Consider the following 18210-nt stretch of genomic DNA (forward strand, 5'->3'; position numbering starts at 1 on the left):
AAATACAACATGTATTAAAATTCAAATATTAATTTTTTCTCTCTTGGGGTGTCAAATATAGATTGTCATTTTATCAGTTCCTAACCTTACATTTGCGCCTTTTTAAATTGGTGTAAGGTTCAGATTACCTTAACAATACATAAATTTTGTTCAGTGGACATTTTGTTATAACATGGAAGTAGACTTTCAGATAGTAAAAGTTACGTAAATTCATTTAGACTAAAATAGAATTAAAAAATAAAAAAAATCATTTCAGGCTTACTTATAAATTGAGAATTCACTATATGGCATTCTCATTTGGAAACTTTACAAACTGTGTGATTAGGAGAATTTCTTTGAAATTTTAAAAAGTTTACCACATCAATATGTTGTCTGCAGAGCATCGATTTCTAAGACATCACAAATTCAGCATCTCTGAAACACATGAAAGCATCCATGGACTCTATCCAAAGTTATCCAAAGGCTCCATATGATGACAAAAGATTTAAGACTATGTGTATAAATTTAATTCAGTTTTTTTTACATAGAAAAACTGAAGACATGATGAAATTAAAGCTTCAAATTGAGAAAACACACAAAATATTTTGCTCTTCTTATTTCTCTGTTCTTGTGTTATAGCACAAATATGACAATTCGAAACATGCTAAATTGCTTTACCAGTCATACAAATTATTTTATATCATTAATTTAAAACCATGTCATTCTATTGAAAAAATCAGTGTTCATGGCTATTGCTTCATAGACACCACTACTAAGCCTGTTTACTTACACAAACAAATAAATTCAAGTATTTTGACTAATTTTAATACATTTGGTACAAAGTAAAACAAGCAGAAAGAAGTACACCTTAAAAAATGAAACTAAAATGACCTGGCAAACATAAGCTAAACATCCTAGACAAATCAATCGAGAAAATGTTTGGTAAGCAAGTTTGAAAAGGGCTAAACTGGTTTGTTGGCTTATTTTAGATAGACACCGTTCAGATTCTTAATTAGGCACAGATTTCTGTTTTGGGTTTTTTCCCTCTCTGTCTTTCTCTCTCTCTCTTCAGAATATGCCAGGATGGGCATCAAGGAGAGACCCCTGCAATAACCCAGAATTTCCCACAAAGCATTGTAAAGATTAAAGCGTCTTTCCATGCAGTTGGGCACAGTTGGTCTAGCTGACAGTCAGCAGGTGAGGTAAAAGATACAGTAAAACATTTATCTCTCCTTGGATGGCAAGTTTAAGCACTTTACCAAGAGAAGCATTCCAGAGTGGCACTAATGTTGTATCTAATTTTCAAGAAATTACCTCATAGTATAAGAGCAGGGCCATCTTCAGTGTTAAAAATATTCATCCAATGAACTATGAGAATGTGGTCTCAAATGCACCAATATTGGAGCTATTCACTTGGTACCAGAACACCAAAGTCTGTGAGGAAGAGGGAGACTACAGTAGCTTTAGGAACTCTGACTTAAGAAATCATTTAACCCTGCTCCCCACCTATGTATATTGATAGCTACAAATCTTTTTTTTTCCTTTTACATACGTTAAATCATAGTTCAGACTTTGACCTCAGGGATTTTGCATAGCTTGTAAGTGTAGTCCTTAAGAAATAATATTAGAAAGTCTATATAGAATAGTTAAATGATTGTTTTAACTGTAGCTGTTTATTAAATACCTTAAAATTGGTGTAAAATGGATTTTAAAATGTACTATTTGAAAATAAGTCAATAGTAGCATTTCAGTTCTTGAATCCTCTTGGAACATTTGAATGTTTAATTAATTCACTCTAATATATACTTTCAATGTCATTAGCCACTTTCATTTAAAGAAGGACACATAATAATAATACTGACCACCTAAATCTATATACCAAAACATATCTAATATGACTCGAAGTACTTAAAAACAACTTTATTTTTGATAAATTATATATAAATAAAAATAATCATGTATTTATAAATATATCAAGAAAGCATATTGATATTTTCCCATTTAAATTCACTTTATTTGAAGCTGAGGGCAGAAATCAATACCATTTTTACTTGTAATACATTTACGTTTTGTGTAATCCACTGTGAGTGAATATGGTATACATAAAAAGAGATTTAGGGAGTTTTTCTAATCTAATTTTACACACAACTAATCTTCTTTCTGATGTGTAACAGTTTAGACCTGGTATCACTGTATCCAAGATCAATGTCAAAAATGCAATGTGGTCATAAGTTGAATGAAACGAGTTCTCTAACATTTTTTCACTTTCTAATATCTGCAAAAGATAACTGACTGGCTCCTTCCAGCCTGGGTTCCCTGAAATTTTCTTGATAAAAAGTATAACCTTTGTTATGTGCCTTCATCTTAATATGAAAGCCATTTTAATAGTGTGTTTGCCCAAGATAAGATTCATAAACATGCAGGGCTTTTGTACACATTTATCTCAGAATAATTTTGCTCTGCCTTCTATCACAACCTAATATTTTTGAGAGCTGAAATACATCTGTTGGTGCTACATGAAACAAAATTTGAAAAAGAAAAGCCCTTTAGCCATATAATAAATTCTAATACTTCAGTCATAGAATCAAACTGATACCCAAAACTGGTGCCAATCAAGACTTTATACTGAAATACTTAACAAACAAAACCAACAACCACAACAGCAATAACAGAAGGAAGTGAACTGTGACAGGAGGAATTGATCATATGTATATGTGTACAAGCTATTCCAAGCTAGACGTTTTCCAAGAAATTAAGGTCAATGGAATAGTTTTGGTCAAAGTGTCACGGCAATCCAATTGCTCTTTGTGGTGCTAACCAAGGTGCTGAAACTTGTGGTCATGCTTTGCTGTCATCTTCTTTAGACTGGATGATGTCATTAGAGACTTTAATTTCTATAGTTTCTGCATTTAGGACTTCTTTTCCATTGTCTTCTTTTAAAGGCAATTTTCTGGAAATGAACAGAGAGATTACAAACTAAATTTCTAGAGATAATTTAAAACGTGTTTCTAACCATTTAAATTATTGAATTTCATTTAGCAAATGAAACATGCTATATTTTAAAGAGAAAAAGATAAGTTTATTTAAATAGCTTTTTCTTCTTTGAAATTATAATATTTTTCCTTCCTAGTCCTTCCTGCTAGCATTCTAATATATTTTCAATTGTTATCCTTTAAATCCTTAGCCTCTTTATTTCCATATGTTACATGCATATGTGTATATATATCTTCAAATTTATTTTGAAATTCAGCCTACTCAATCACTATAATGTTCCCTATATGAATATTTGCAGGCACATTTCTTTTAAGTTTTGAAAGAATTTATTACAAAATAAACTAGAGTGTAATAAAATAGTTTGCATTTGCCATTACCATCATAAGAATGTAAGGTGATACACAGAATATTTAAAAAAAACTATTTGTAAATATAGGTGAACATAATTGTTCATTGTGGACACCTTTGATTTTATAATTTAAGATTAAATTAAAAATAAATTGCCAGATGATGGTAGTCATCCTTAAATCCTTTCACTCAAGAGGCAGAGGCATGAAAATCTCTTTTGAGTTTGAGGCCAGCCTAGTCTACAGTGTGGGTTCTAGGACAGCTAAGGCAACACTGAGAAATCCCTCAAGAGAGGTTTTTCTGATTCAGAGGTGGCAGAAAGAAAAAAGAAACTGTGTGGTTTCAAAATGGCAGCTTCCTGGGCATGCTACCAGCATGAAGTCTGGCTCTTTCCAAAGGCTGAGCACTTGAATGGTGCTTGTGAGGAGTATACTGCAAGTTACTTGGTGGAAGCATCAGCCTACTAATTACTAGAGTTGATGTGGTAAGTGTGGATCCCAGCTGGCTGTCTCAGAGGCAGGGAACAGACCTCTGACATGTAGGACTGGACAGAGCCAAAAGGCAAAACAGCCTTAGTGCTAGCCACACTGCTTTGCATTTTAAGAAATGTCCCAGTCAGAAAAGGATATACAATAAAGACAGATTCAGATTTTTAAAAAAGACCTCTAAATTGGTCACAATGTTGGATAAAAGTAGGCTTGGGAGAGAGAAGGAAATACATATAGACAGTTTTAAGGGAAGTAAATGGTTATAAAAATAAAACAAAGTCTTTAAAGAGATAAAGTACAAACAGTCATAAATTAGAAGGACTAAAAAAATAAGCTATGCAAAGATGGAAATTACATGGTGAATTTGGATTATTCATATTACTTTGTTTTTCTTGAATTTTTGACTGTGAAGGAACTAAGTACAGTGAGACATTTCATTGTATGGGCTGCTAAGCTAAGCCAAAATATTTTAAAGGTATCTTGGTGTTGAAATTTGGGTCTAAGGATACATTGCTTTGGAAAAGAGGTTCTAATTTTGTTTCCACAGAAAATCAGAACCTGTGAATTCCTACCAAACTAATGTGTTTGATGGACCAAAACCTCTCAAAAGGTGTTCGTGAATTCTCAATTACTTCACCCAACAAAAAAGAAGGAAGCAGTTTGGAGAGAATTATGCTCAAATTCCCAAATTCTGTCTATAAATGCTTGTTTACATTTAAATGGTGATATTCTATAGAGATGGATACTTTGTATTAACATAGATTTTGGTTTATTGATGCAAATTTAAGGCCAATTTTGTTATATGTATATTTCTGCTCTTAATTAAGGTATTGTGTTTGTGCAGCTCATTTAAAAAGGTATGTATAATTAAGAAATACAGGTTAATAGATAATCATCTATAATAGTCAAGTTTGTAGCTATGTCAGTTAGGTTTTCTAGATATATAGAAATATATTTGATTTAGACAGATATTCTATAAATCTTTCAATGATCTTCGGAATATGGCATTTAAAATGTTGTAAGAGCATAAGACTTTCTATGACAATGAGACACATCTGGTACTGGCAACACCACTCTTTGATGATGGGCATCAAAGAGGCTCCCTCCATAGTTTTTAGCCATTTGGGCAAGAAACTGCTCATGCTTGAACTTTTTGACTGGAGTTGCAGGACCCACAGTAAAATGACCACTGAAGCTTCCTAAAGAATGTGGGACAGTCCTTCAGGGTTCCTGCTTCATGAAAGAGTCTGAAAGACATTTTGCAGGACACAGAAAAAAGTGACTAACAAACTGCCAATATATGCAGAGCTGTCTTTAAAATTTCCTGGTCTATAGAAAAGTTTGCCAGATACTATGAGCCTGTAGGCTGAAGATGGATTCCTAGAAAAATGTTACAGAAGAACTTTAGGTGACTGTTCAGGTAGCAAGTTGTCTCTGTAAATTCTAAAGTTTTAGAAGTTGCTGAAACACACTCCTTTTACTTAGGCAATATTATATCCTTCTGTGGTCTTTGATGTAGATGAAGAATAGATAATTATAATTATAGTTTCCTTTTTATGATAAAAGATAAAGTATATATATATAGTAACTATATTTCTTGCTTGATAACTGTTTTGTTATATGTAGTTTTACTATGGTAAAGTTAAAACCTTCCTTTTTATTTAAACAGAATAGGGGAAATAGTGTGGGAAGTCCTTCTGTATATGTGTTGCTTTTTTGGTTAATAAAGAAGCTGCTTTTGGCCAATGGCTTAACAGAATATAGCCAGGACGGAAGAGATACATAAAGAGAATAGGTTGAGTCAAAGAGAAGCCATGCATCTGCCTGCAGGAGACAGACACGCCTGAACCTTTCTTGTAAACCACAGTCACATGGCAATACACAGATTTATCAAATAGGTTAATTTAAGATATAAGAGCTAGCTAAAAATACACTTAAGCTATTGGTCAAACAATACTGCAAATAATATAATTTCTGTGTGTTTATTGAGGGAGTAGGCAGGACAGAAACCTCTGACAACAGTGGATAAATTTGATTTCATAATTTAAGTTTAAATTAAAATAAATTACCAGATGGTGGTAGTCATCCTTTAATTCTTGCACTTGAGAAACAAAGGCATGAAGGTCTCTATGAGTTTGAGGCCAGTCCAGTATACAGAGTAAGTTCCAGGATAGTTAAGGCTACACTGAAAAACACTGTCACAAACTACCTCCAAAATAAATAAATACAATAAAATAATTAATATTTTCGAATTATTAAAAACCTAAATCCTGACTTGTGACCACTACTTGGTTTATCATCTTTAATAATTATCACATGAGACTGACCTGAACTCTTTATATATGTGTCACAGTTGTGTAGCTTGGGCTGCTTGTGGGACTTCTAGCAGTGGGAGTAGGGGCTGCCACTAACAAGTTGACTGACTTTTATGAACCAGTTCCTCATACTTCATTGCCTTTCTCAATCTTAAAACAATGGGAGGAGCTAAGGCTTATAGCAACTTGATATACCATGCTTTGTTGATACTCATGGGAAGCCTGCCCCTTACTGAACATAAGCAGAGTAAGAGTGGATGGGAGTCATTGTGCAGGAGTGGAAAGGGAAAGGGAGGATAGAAGGAGAAAGAAACTGCATTCGAGATTTAAAATAGAATACATTTGATCAATAATAATAAATATAATAAAAAATAAGTGGGTGGCATGCAATTACAGTTAAAAAAATTATTTGAGTCACCAATACCAATATTATTTTGAAATTAAAGGAAATTACTATTATTTGCAAAGTTAATCCTTATATTTTATAATTATATATATTTGGGCATTTTAGTATTATTCATATTTATATTTTATAATACTAATGAGTATATGTTTTGAGAGTTGTTTCTTACAATGAAACAATACCTGCTTTTTAAAAGATGTATTATGTATATGAGTGTTTGTTTGCATGTACATATGTGCACTATATGTGTCCCTGGTATTTCCAGAGTCCAGAAGAATGTGTAAGATTTCCTGAAACTGGAGTTGCAGATGGCTGTGAGGCATCATGTGGATACTATCTGGGAACTGAACATATGTCCTCTATAAGAGAAAAAATTGATAGTAAACACTGAACTGTATCTACATTTTCCTTGTTTTTTCAATGAAATTGAGATAGCTTTATTAAATTTTAGTTAGACAATATTGAATGAAAATTCCCTTTATTTGTATTACAACATTCACTAGTTCAGTATTCCATCTTATGCATGCTACCTTGGGAACTAATACTTCCTTCTTTGACATAACAATGCTCTAAATGTTCACAAATATGATTTTAGCTGAACTTAGTCTACATGTTATATGGGAAAATTAATGTTGATACTTTAGTTCTTCTGAGTTCTCTTGCAATTTATGTTATATTATAAATAAGGAGAATAAACATTTTGTCATGAAAGTCCAAGCAATTATGCTAAAAGTAATCAATTTAATTCAGGGAGCAGTGAAGTAATTGATGAGAAGGGTGGATTGTCAGTTCAGAAAAAGAGTAAAAGAGAGAAAGACTAAGGTACCCTTTGGTACTTGCTTGGCAGTGAATTCTAAGAACAATAATACTAACTAACAACACTGCTAGTCAAGGCAGCATGACTGAGTAAACCAAATACCCCCTTATTGTATTGGAGACCTGTTCCACAAAAAGGGTATCCATTCCTGATATTATAAACTGCTTAAAAATAATGATTGAGAAGGTGTTAGGTACCAGATTTGATCTTATTACTGTTGCTTGACTAAGTTGAAAAGTTTCCATACTTAATATTCATGCTTTTATACTTTGAAGAATGCTTCATTCAGTCATATCATTGTTTACATGTATAGTAGTTAATGCAGTGTCTCAGAGCTACTCAGATGCTTTCAATAAGTAATAGTTGAGAACTAATAACTAAGGAGGACATTAAAACCAAACACTCAAATAACCATTGAACATACAGAAGATGGATCAAATGAATGAGTCCGATAGAGAGAATTTTCATGAATTGTTTTCTTCTCGAAATTATTTTCATTTGTAACATGATCCAAATGAAGGGATAGCTGTCGAACCTTGACTAGTACAGTCTTAACATATCAATAGCTTTTCATGGATTAAAGGCACGATTTACAAGGCCATATATTCTCTTGCTGAACAACTGACTACTAAGGGATTATGGGACAGGAATAATCACTCCATTCTGTTGTAAACTCATTGATGAGTCTATCAAACTCCAAAGGGTAGATAAACTCTTGGTCACAGAAGGCACATGTTAAATACTCTGTAAATCATGAAACAAAACAGTGCCAGATGTGAGAAAAGGAGTTGTCCAGAGGAGAGAGATTGACAATTTGTGATAAGATGAGAGAGAGTAGAGAAAGGAGGGATTGGAATGCATGAGGTGTGTTTATGAAATTACCAAAGAACAAGTTTAGTGACAGTAAAACAAGTTTAGTGAGAGTATGTGAAATAAGAATTTTGTTGGGCGCACCCGTGTGGTCGCTAGCCACGCTCTGCCACCCGGCTGACCGCTCGCGTGTCGTCCTCCCCCCCCCCCCCCCCCCCCGCTGAGCTGGAGAGATGGCTCAGTGGTTAAGAGCATTGCCTGCCCTTCCAAAGGTCCTGAGTTCAATTCCCAGCAACCACATGGTGGCTCACAACCATCTGTAATGAGGTCTGGTGCCCTCTTCTGGACTGCAGACATACAGACAGAATAAATAAATAAATATTACAAAAATATTGCCGGGCGGTGGTGGCGCACGCCTTTAATCCCAGCACTTGGGAGGCAGAGGCAGGCGGATCTCTGTGAGTTCGAGACCAGCCTGGTCTACAAGAGCTAGTTCCAGGACAGGCTCCAAAGCCACAGAGAAACCCTGTCTCGAAAAACCAAAAAAAAAAAAAAAAAAGAAGTCAATTTAAAATATGATTTTTCCACAAATTATCAATTAGTGTTATATAATCCAATTCTGAAACACATCATTTTTATTGTTAATATTTTCATGAGAATGTAAATGTATACTTTAAGGCTTAAATTTTATGATATTGATAGAGAATTTTCAAGTGAAATATCTCAATAAAATGAACTTCCATAGCAAAATGATATATGATTTATAATACAAAATAATTTTATTAATAATGATATTTTAATTTAATGCTATAAATAATTAAAATACTTTATACTTTACTGTTACTTGTCTGCAAATATAAGCATTTGGAGCTACATACTCAGGTTCTGTTAATGGTGTGGTTTCGTTTGGCTCATTCACTGGACTGCCATCTTCATGATTAGTGATTCTTTCATCCTCTGTTCTCATTTCCACTATTGGTTCTTTTGACCCATCTTTCCTAAAAAGAAATATTAAGATATTTAATTCTTCAATGTGTCAATTGCTCATTTGTTACACCACACACACACACACACACACACACAGGACACTTTTAAACTAGCCAAACATAGTATATTTTCTTTTGAATTCATACTTCCATGATATTTTACTATGTAACTGGAAATAATTAATGCAGTCTCTTTTTATCATTACCGTTGTATCTTTGTTACTGTTGCTTCCTGTTAGGAAAGGTAGTAAACATTTGTAAGTCTAGTGTCCAGAAATCAATTAAGAATATTGTAAATTTGAGGCCAGCTTTGACTATAGAGCAAGGCTATATTTCATAAAGATAAAAGAAAGAACATTATTTTGAAAAAGTAGTTTGCATTTTAAAATCTATGTTTTAAAAATTAAAATAATTTATTAACAGCAGTTTATAAATATTTTCTTGCCTAATTAGGAAAGAAAGTGGAACATTTTAAAACAATTAAGAGATGTATAGTAGCATTGGAGGCAATCACTAGAAATATTCAGTTAAATTATCTTGGAAATAAAATATACATGCCTTCCCAAAATTGTAAGTTTATTTCATCAATAATATTTACCACAGGTCTCTCTCTATATATAAAAATTATACACAGCAACAGCAAAACTAACAACACTCTTATTGATAGAGTTTACCAAAGAACAACAGACAATTACTAAGATGTAAACTATGATGAAAGAAAGAGAAATTGTACACTAAATTAATTCCACTGTTATTAATATGTCACATAAACTTTCAATTGAAACTAACTTCTACCTATTGCCTTTTGTTTCAATCTCAAACTAAAGATATTTGGAAGAAATTAAACTTTTTTTAAATAATTTTTTTATTTATGACATGTTTTGTGAGATGTGTGTGTTTTATAAATGTGTATGTATAGATGTGTGGGCATGTGTCTGTTGGGTGTACTTGTGGAGGATATATAAAATGATAATCTGAAATTAAAGAGACAGCCATAACAAAGCAAACTCTAAGATTAGCAAGGTAAGAAAAACTTCAGTTAATGACAAAACCTTGTGTATGTATTAGTAATTATTAAATGTAATATTGCTGTATTGGTTTAATGATAACATGAAAATGTAGCACAATAGTAAACACAAAAATGGATCCATTCCTATGTGTCTAGCAGATACGGTTAAAAGATATTATGATTTGTAAGGAACACATATCAATTTCATTTATCAATACTTGTGTAAACATAGGTGAAAAGTGAAATTACTGAAAAGAATCTGGATCTCAACATCAAGTCCATTAGAAGTTTAATTTAAAATAAGGAACATAACACTTTTGTGAGGATTATAGAAAGCTAACTTAATGAATTTTTATAGATCAAAACTTCCAAAATAGAATCAAATATAGGAAATTAAAGAATTTTAATAGATTAAATGTAAATGTGTATATTTTTGAATGGCAATATTTGACATTCAAATGAATTTAGGTAATCATGAGAAAATTAAAGATTATATACAATAGATATGAATTATAAAATAGCAGAAATAAAATGTAGAAAATGTTCTTGCTCTGTGGCATTTTGAACCCCGATTGAGAAAATGCAAAGTACATACTGTCCAGTAGGTATTTCTATAAAAAGTTTTATTAATTAACAATAGATATGGAAAGGACCATTACTATGAACAGTGTTAAGTGAGGGACTAGCCTGGGAAACATAAGAAAGGAAGCTGAAAATATCAAAAAGAGAAAGTCTACAAACAGCATTCATCCATGGTGTCAGCTTCAGTTCTTTCCTCTGGGTTCCATGCTCTAAGTAACTAGGAGAATATGCATATGATTCTATATACATCTAATCATATGCTATTATATACATAGTAAAACAGTACATAGTAGTTTATTTTCAAAATGATACTGAACAAGTAATAAATTTTAAAATAATGTTTTAAGAGAATAAAATCCTACTATGAGGCACACTAAATTTTATATCTGGCTCTTACAAGGCTACAAGTGGGAAAAAGAATAGATAATATTAGATAATAAGAAGGAAACATTTTCTGAATAATTCCCAGAAGAAAATCAAGCTTAAGAAGTAGTGGAGTGAGAGAGTAATTTTATATAAGTACAAAACTGTCAAAGAATAAATTTAAAAATACTTATTTAAAATATCCTGAAATGACCAAGCCCCAATGTAAGCATTCAATAATAACTCCTAAAAATTATAGTGAGTGAAAGATGTACCAAGACACTACATACTGAAGCACCCCTCCACATGAAGTTTTAAATCAGAAAAAAAAGCTAGTTGTGGAAAATTCAATTACTAGCAGTTGCCTGGGTTGGAATGTAGTATAGCCTTGACTTGGAAAGAGCATAGGTCAAATTTTTGTAGAAGATTTCATAGTCTTGCTCCTTCGAAAGAATTTGCCAAAGATTTATTCATATTTGTGAGAACGCATCAGATAGAATATTCTCTGTGTATATTTGTATGTACATATATTATACAGATTGAAAGCCTGCCCAGAGAATAGTTGCACTGTATTCTAGTTAAACACCTGATGTGGCTTAGAAAAAAGCTCCAACAAAGCACACAAGATGAACCTGTGCTTCACTCATGGGAGAGAGTACTGGTATACTCACAGGTATGCCGCCTTTCCTTCTTCAAGTTCTTTACTTTTTCCACTGGAGCCACTTTTCTTCCCACACATTCTCCTAGTAATGCACATTAGTAACCCACATTGTCGAATGAAGAAGCAGCTGACATCTGTTATCACAAGGATTAGCAAGAGGGCAGCGACTCCAAGGCCAATAATGGCTCCTAGCCCAAGACCATTAAAAAGTGTGTCTTAAAAAAGAAAAAAAAAAAACAAGCCTCATAAACCACCAAAATACACAATATGAACAACTATTCTTAAAGTAACTTCTAATAAGACTCTAATGTACTCAAATATTGATGAAGAAAATAGTAGGGACTCACAGGTGTCAATAACTAGATTATTGGGACCTCTTGTCTGTCTAATAATCATATTTTATTACTGATTATAAGAAATAATGTTAAAAAGTTAAATATTTTTCAAATTATCTTTAAAAAGAAGATAAATAACTTCTATTCAACGTAGTCTTCAATTCATTTTAGGGAAGTAATGAATTTTATCATATCACAAACCATGCTTGACCAAAGTATTTTTCATAGGTAATCATACTGTTAAAAAACTATATGACTTTTATTAAAGAAGGGTTATACAAGTGTTTAGTATGATGATATTTTGGCATTCGAACTAAAACTTAAATTGGATTGCTCCAAGGACTTGGCTTTGACAGAGATGACAGATTCTTAAATGTCTGCAAAGGATAATTTTGAAATCATTTCTAAAAAAACAAGTGGTTGCTTTCGTTTTGCAGGTAATATTTTAACAGATTAAAAGCATTATACAGGTATGATATTTAAGATACTTTATTAGTTGTTATATTAATAGGGTACATTATAACCAAATACATTCGGTAGGTACATTTCTTAGATGAACCAATTTTCCTTGATATTTGCTTATGGGTAGTACCGAGTGGTAGGCAGACTGTCTGTGAAGAGGGGAATGGGATGAGGAAGCGACAAAAAAGTAGAAATATTGAGAGTCCTATGTCTGTAGTTGAGTATAACAAGATTGCACAGTCCTAATAGTGTAAGTAGGAAAATAAGTACTATAGAGAATAAATTAAATATTGTATTATCTAGAGGAAAAGGAGGTGATGTAATGGCTCCATACACTTGTCACTATGAATAACAATATATTCTAAGAGTTGTAGGACACTCTTAAATTGTACAACTCTTTAATGATAAAATATATTTATTATCAAAAATAAAAATTAAATGGTCCTTTCATAATTATTAAGGAACCAAAAATAAAAGATATATATTCTTTTATCCTACATACATAGATGCATAGATTATGCATAATACTAAAGATTTATCTTTAAAATCCTATGTAAGTTCCATGGATTGCTTGCTGTACATGATCCAGAAACCAAATTTTCAAAAATTGTGTTGAAAAAAAATTACAAATGAGGGGAGACTTTATACTTCATTTGAATTCCTCTCATAGCTAAACGAAGCACATGACAATAAATTCTACAGATCAGTGTTACTATGCCTGCTGAAAGACAAATCTCACATATGCCTGTTCTAACGATAAATCACTGCTTTGTCCTACAATCCAAAGCATCAGAAGACAGAAAATCCATGTTCAAAGCACAGTTGTACTACATAATTATAAACCTCTATCTCCTTTTTCCAATCCTAGGATGCCTCTCTATTTAAATAAGCACAGTCATGCAAACACACACTAGACAGCAGCAGAAAGGCATGTGGGAGGATGCTGTGTCTGATAATGAACTTACGATTCCTCAGCTTTTATTCTCATTGCTTCCATATTATTCTTTAAACAAATTGTTAAACCACATTGCCAGTGGTTAAACATGAAGCTAAGCTGCAAAGGAGTCTCTGTTCATCTCAAGCAATGGGCAGGCAGAATCTCTCTCTCTCTCTTTTTTTTTTTTTTTTTTTTTTTTGGATTTTTCGAGACAGCATTTCTCCATAGCTTTTGGTTCCTGTCCTGGAACTAGCTCTTGTAGACCAGGCTGGCCTCGAACTAACAGAGATCCGCCTGCCTCTGCCTCCCAAGTACTGGGATTAAAGGCGTGCGCCACCACCGCCCTGCTCAGGCAGAATCTCTTATTAAATACTGATTACTCTTTAGAAAACAAATTTTACAACATAACCGAGGAAGCCTAATTAGCTTTGCAATAATGAATATTTTGTGTATAATATTTTGGGAGTTTTACAGGTGTATTGATAGCCATTTCTATCTTTAGAAAAATGTTATTTGTAAAATGTTTTATATAATTTATAATAATAACTGATGTCAAAATAGTTTTGATTTCCAAGAAAAATAAAATTAAACACTTTAAATATGAGATTAAATATACAATATTTGAATTATTTTCATATAAAAGCAAATAAATTTTGCTACCAAGATGATAAATAAAATGTTTATATTTTAAATATTTAGTTTCTATTTTTCTTCATTTTATTAAGAACTAACATATACATTTAAATGCTTAAATTTTTCATACATAACATTGTATAACAGTGATTATGAAGACTACCTCTTCATTTTCCTGAGACCAATTTACTTTGGTACAACGTTTTATTTATAACTTGGATTTGCAGACCTACATTTACATACACATATTTATTATAATATTCTGATTTGAAGTCTAACATGATTTCAAAGACATGAACAATTTTCTTGTATAAGTTAGCAGTGAAATTTAATTGTTTAGAAAACTGGAATGTAACACAAAGTCATCAATTCAAGTATTTGAAATTCATATTTGCACTCACTTTTATAATACTTATTGTGACATGTTACAATTTCATGAAAAATTTATAACATAGGAAAGTAATGTTTTTATATTTCTACGTTATTTGAACGAAAATTGAGGTCCAAGGAAATCTTTGATGAAATATTGTAGAATAAAAACGCCTTTAACCCAAGGTGTTCTACAAACAGTTACAAATACTACCATCATAGTAGACTTCACCACATAAAGATATAGAAAATATTTAAGATGCATTTTTCTTTATCATTAATTGAATAAAAGCAATTTAATGGCTAGTAGGGTCAATTGAAGAATATAAATTACATAATATATTTCTGTCAAAAGCTTCTTTATATTGATCTTTCACGTTATTTCTGTAAAAATCAATTTTTTGTTAGAAATGTATACAATCAAAATGTTTAATTATAGAGCATTAAGTCGCTATATTGGCTTATGTTTATTACTCAAATCTAATGAAAGAACCACTGAGCAGTTTCTGTATTCCATTTCTCAGATCCAATAAGTTTAGAAATTAGATACCCAAGTTAATATCTTCCTCAATTAATTACAAATTTGTGTTCTTGCTTCAAACAAATCACAAGTCAGAGCACTAAAACAGAAAAAGGGAATTAAATTCAAATTTGTTTTATACATGTCATATATTCCTATTATAAAAGACATGCACGACTGAAAGCGAATTATTTTGACATTAAATTTATTATCATTGAAAATATGTATATTAGTTTTAAAAAACACTGTCCTAAAAGATTCAGAGTATCCTTACTTTTGACTTTTTATTTTAGAACTTTAATTCTACTCTATTTATTGTGTGTAAATTTATTTTGTCTTAAGTTTATTAAAATTTTTTCAGGACTTGGCAAGCCTTGATAATCACATAGTGAACAAATTCTAAGTTTTATTTTAGATATTCATTATTAATTTCTTTAAAAAATTCTCAGTGTTGTTAAAAAAAGGAGGTTACAAGTACAGAAAACAGGGCAGATACTCAAAAAATTTAGGTTGTCATTGTGTTATTACACACCCAATACTCTTTGTTCCCACATCAGAGATGGGTCTTTATAATTCCTTGGTATATGGTGCTGATTAAACAAGGTAGGACAACACACTTTTAAATATCAATTGATAGCTTCATTATCAACATATACAGATACACATATATCTCTGCTCTATGCAGAAGAGGTTGTAAATATAAATGTGATGTGCATATGTCTTGTATTTCAATGGAATTTTGTCCATTGGAGAATAAATAAGGAACGCCTAAGGTTTTATTATGTCCAACAGAAGTAAATTTAGTGTTGATTTTGAGCAATTCTGAATTAAAATTTTAAATTAATTGATGGTGCTTTAATATTCTTTTAAAAATACAATCATTACGCATGCCTTTAATCCCAGCACTTTGGAGGCAGAGGCAGGCGGATATCTGTGAGTTCGAGGCCAGCCTGGTCTACAAGAGCTAGTTCCAGGACAGGCACCAAAAACTACAGAGAAACCCTGTCTCGAAAAATCAAAAAAAAAAAAAAAAAAAAAAAAAAAAAAAAACCGATCATTGAACCTCAAATGTTTGAGAATGCCTTGTGTAACAAAGAAATTTGAAATATGGATACAATGCAATAAAGGATACACATAAGTATTAACTGTTCTGGAAATAGTTTTAGAAAGTATATGCTGGAAAAGAGAAACAGGGAGCAGAGAAAAATGTATAGCTCAATAAAATCAATAAAAAGTAAAAATAAAAAGAAAGATATATATCATAAAGCATATTCAAATGTATCTTCCTTAATTGTTATTTGTATAAAAGAAAGGCTCAATTAACTCAAATTTAAATTGTATGAGAATTGCATATTAGAATCTTAGGGATGAGATGTATTAAAGAAACAGAGACTGGCATATAGCCTGCAGCAACAGACTTCTTTCAAGGAGAGTTTCATCACTTCTGTTCCACATTGCATGGCTGTGACCAAGCAGCATTGCAGAAATGAAGAAGCCTAATTTCAGGGCACCAATAAAGAGATACAAGAAAATCATTCATGGTCGTAGAAAAAGGAGATGTCCTACTGCACTATAAGCAGACATGAATGTTAGAATCACCAGAGAATAAGCAGGCAGAAGAAGTATAATAAACATGAATATTGCTGAAAAACAGCCAAGATTTTTAAACATATAAGAATAAAAATAACAGAGAACCATTGTTTTCAAGCAAGATATAGTACAATCAGAGTGTGAGCAAGGGTTTTGAGAGGTTACGACACACAGAAGCAAAGTCTCAGTAGGTACCCACTATTTCAGAGATACCAGAGTTATGAGACATCCACTAAGAAAAACTGCAAGACGTGTAGGCAGCGAAGAGAGAACATCTGAGATGCAAACAGCAGACCTGGAATCCAAGTCGTTTGCCAAATGGTTTTTTCACTAAACTCAGATGCTAGAAATAGAGATAAAGAATTTGGTTTAATTTTTCTGATTCATTTTGGTGTTGCTTTTGCTTTTGTCGAATCAGTTCTTGTTATTTCTCTAATTTATACTTTTGCTAAGGGGATGTTTATTCTGTGGCATTATTTGTCAATACCATTCAACTTATGTGTCAATGTAAGGACTCAGAGTTAAAGACTTCTTTGTGTCTCAAAAGACACTTCTGACTTTCTAATTTAGAGGATTGGTGGTGTAGGTTCTGAGTGCTTTGTAAGTTGGACTGAATGCACTTAGTAGCCAGAGAAGGCCATAGTTTATGGAGTCCAAGAGTATAATGGTGTTTGAAGTTTAAAGTCTCATGTTTGAACACAGCTGGAGGCACTTTGGGGGATGATTTTGGAGACATTAGAAGATAATGGTTAGCTTGGGGTAACCAGTTACATCTCTTGTTCTTTCCATCCTTTCTGTAAATGTAATCTCACCAAGTGGTGTACTGTTGCCATGTTTCTGTAATATGGACTAAGTCACCTCAAACTGTACACCAAAATATAACCTTACTCTCTTATTGGTATTTTAGAAAAACTCTGACAAAAGGAAATAAAGCACCAAAAAAAAAAAAAAAGAAAGACCTGAATAATGAAAACTTTGTAATACTGTAGAATGAAATTGAAAAAGACACAAAATAAGGTACAATTGTTTATACTATAAATTAGAAGAAATAATATCGTGAAAGTGACTGTGTTGGGACTAATGAGTCCTGGCCTTCAGCTGCTCTTGCCTGCTAGAACCTTCTAATTGAAGTTACTAGAAGCTGTGCCTAGCTTGGAGGATCAGAGGATGGGATTTTCACCTGTTGGCCATTGACTGCAGTGTATTTAAGCCTCCATGGTGCTACTAAAGAGGGGCTTTTGGTTACAGTATTCAAAGGTCTGCGTGTCGGTCTGTCTCTGTGTCTGTGTTCGCAGTCTCCAGCCCCTTGCCCAAAGCTCGCGAACTGGGGTCTAGACAGCGCCGCGATTCGTGGCAGACTGTGTCACCAAAACAGGTCTATTAACTCAACACAATCACATATGAAATTTCAAATTCATTCTTCATAGAAACAACTAGCAAACACCTTTAAATCCATATAGAAGGATAAAAGTCTCTGAAAGACAAACTAGCATGCTCCACGATTCATGTTCCCTGGATTCTTTGTAAATCCATAATGTCATGAATGTGTATACAATAAAATCTGGGAGTAAAACTGTCTGAGATAAGGAAGGGGTTTAATTATGAGGGT

The 18210-nt window shown here is 32.4% G+C and overlaps 1 protein-coding gene across 1 annotated transcript in view; it reads right to left on the bottom strand.

Annotated features, from left to right (window-relative positions):
* Positions 1-1500: 1500 nt before the first annotated feature.
* Positions 1501-18210, bottom strand: part of Ncam2 (neural cell adhesion molecule 2) — a 403308-nt gene continuing 386598 nt past the window's right edge. Inside the window, exons 16-18 of the mRNA XM_057765379.1 lie at positions 11766-11970; positions 9033-9152; positions 1501-2929 (exon numbers count right to left, since the gene is read on the bottom strand). Coding sequence (XP_057621362.1) covers positions 2818-2929; positions 9033-9152; positions 11766-11970 — 437 coding nt within the window. The 3' untranslated portion in view covers positions 1501-2817. The remainder of the gene's footprint in view (positions 2930-9032; positions 9153-11765; positions 11971-18210) is intronic.

The sequence above is a fragment of the Chionomys nivalis genome, chromosome 3 (genome assembly GCF_950005125.1).
Source record: "Chionomys nivalis chromosome 3, mChiNiv1.1, whole genome shotgun sequence".
Classification (NCBI taxonomy): domain Eukaryota; kingdom Metazoa; phylum Chordata; class Mammalia; order Rodentia; family Cricetidae; genus Chionomys; species Chionomys nivalis.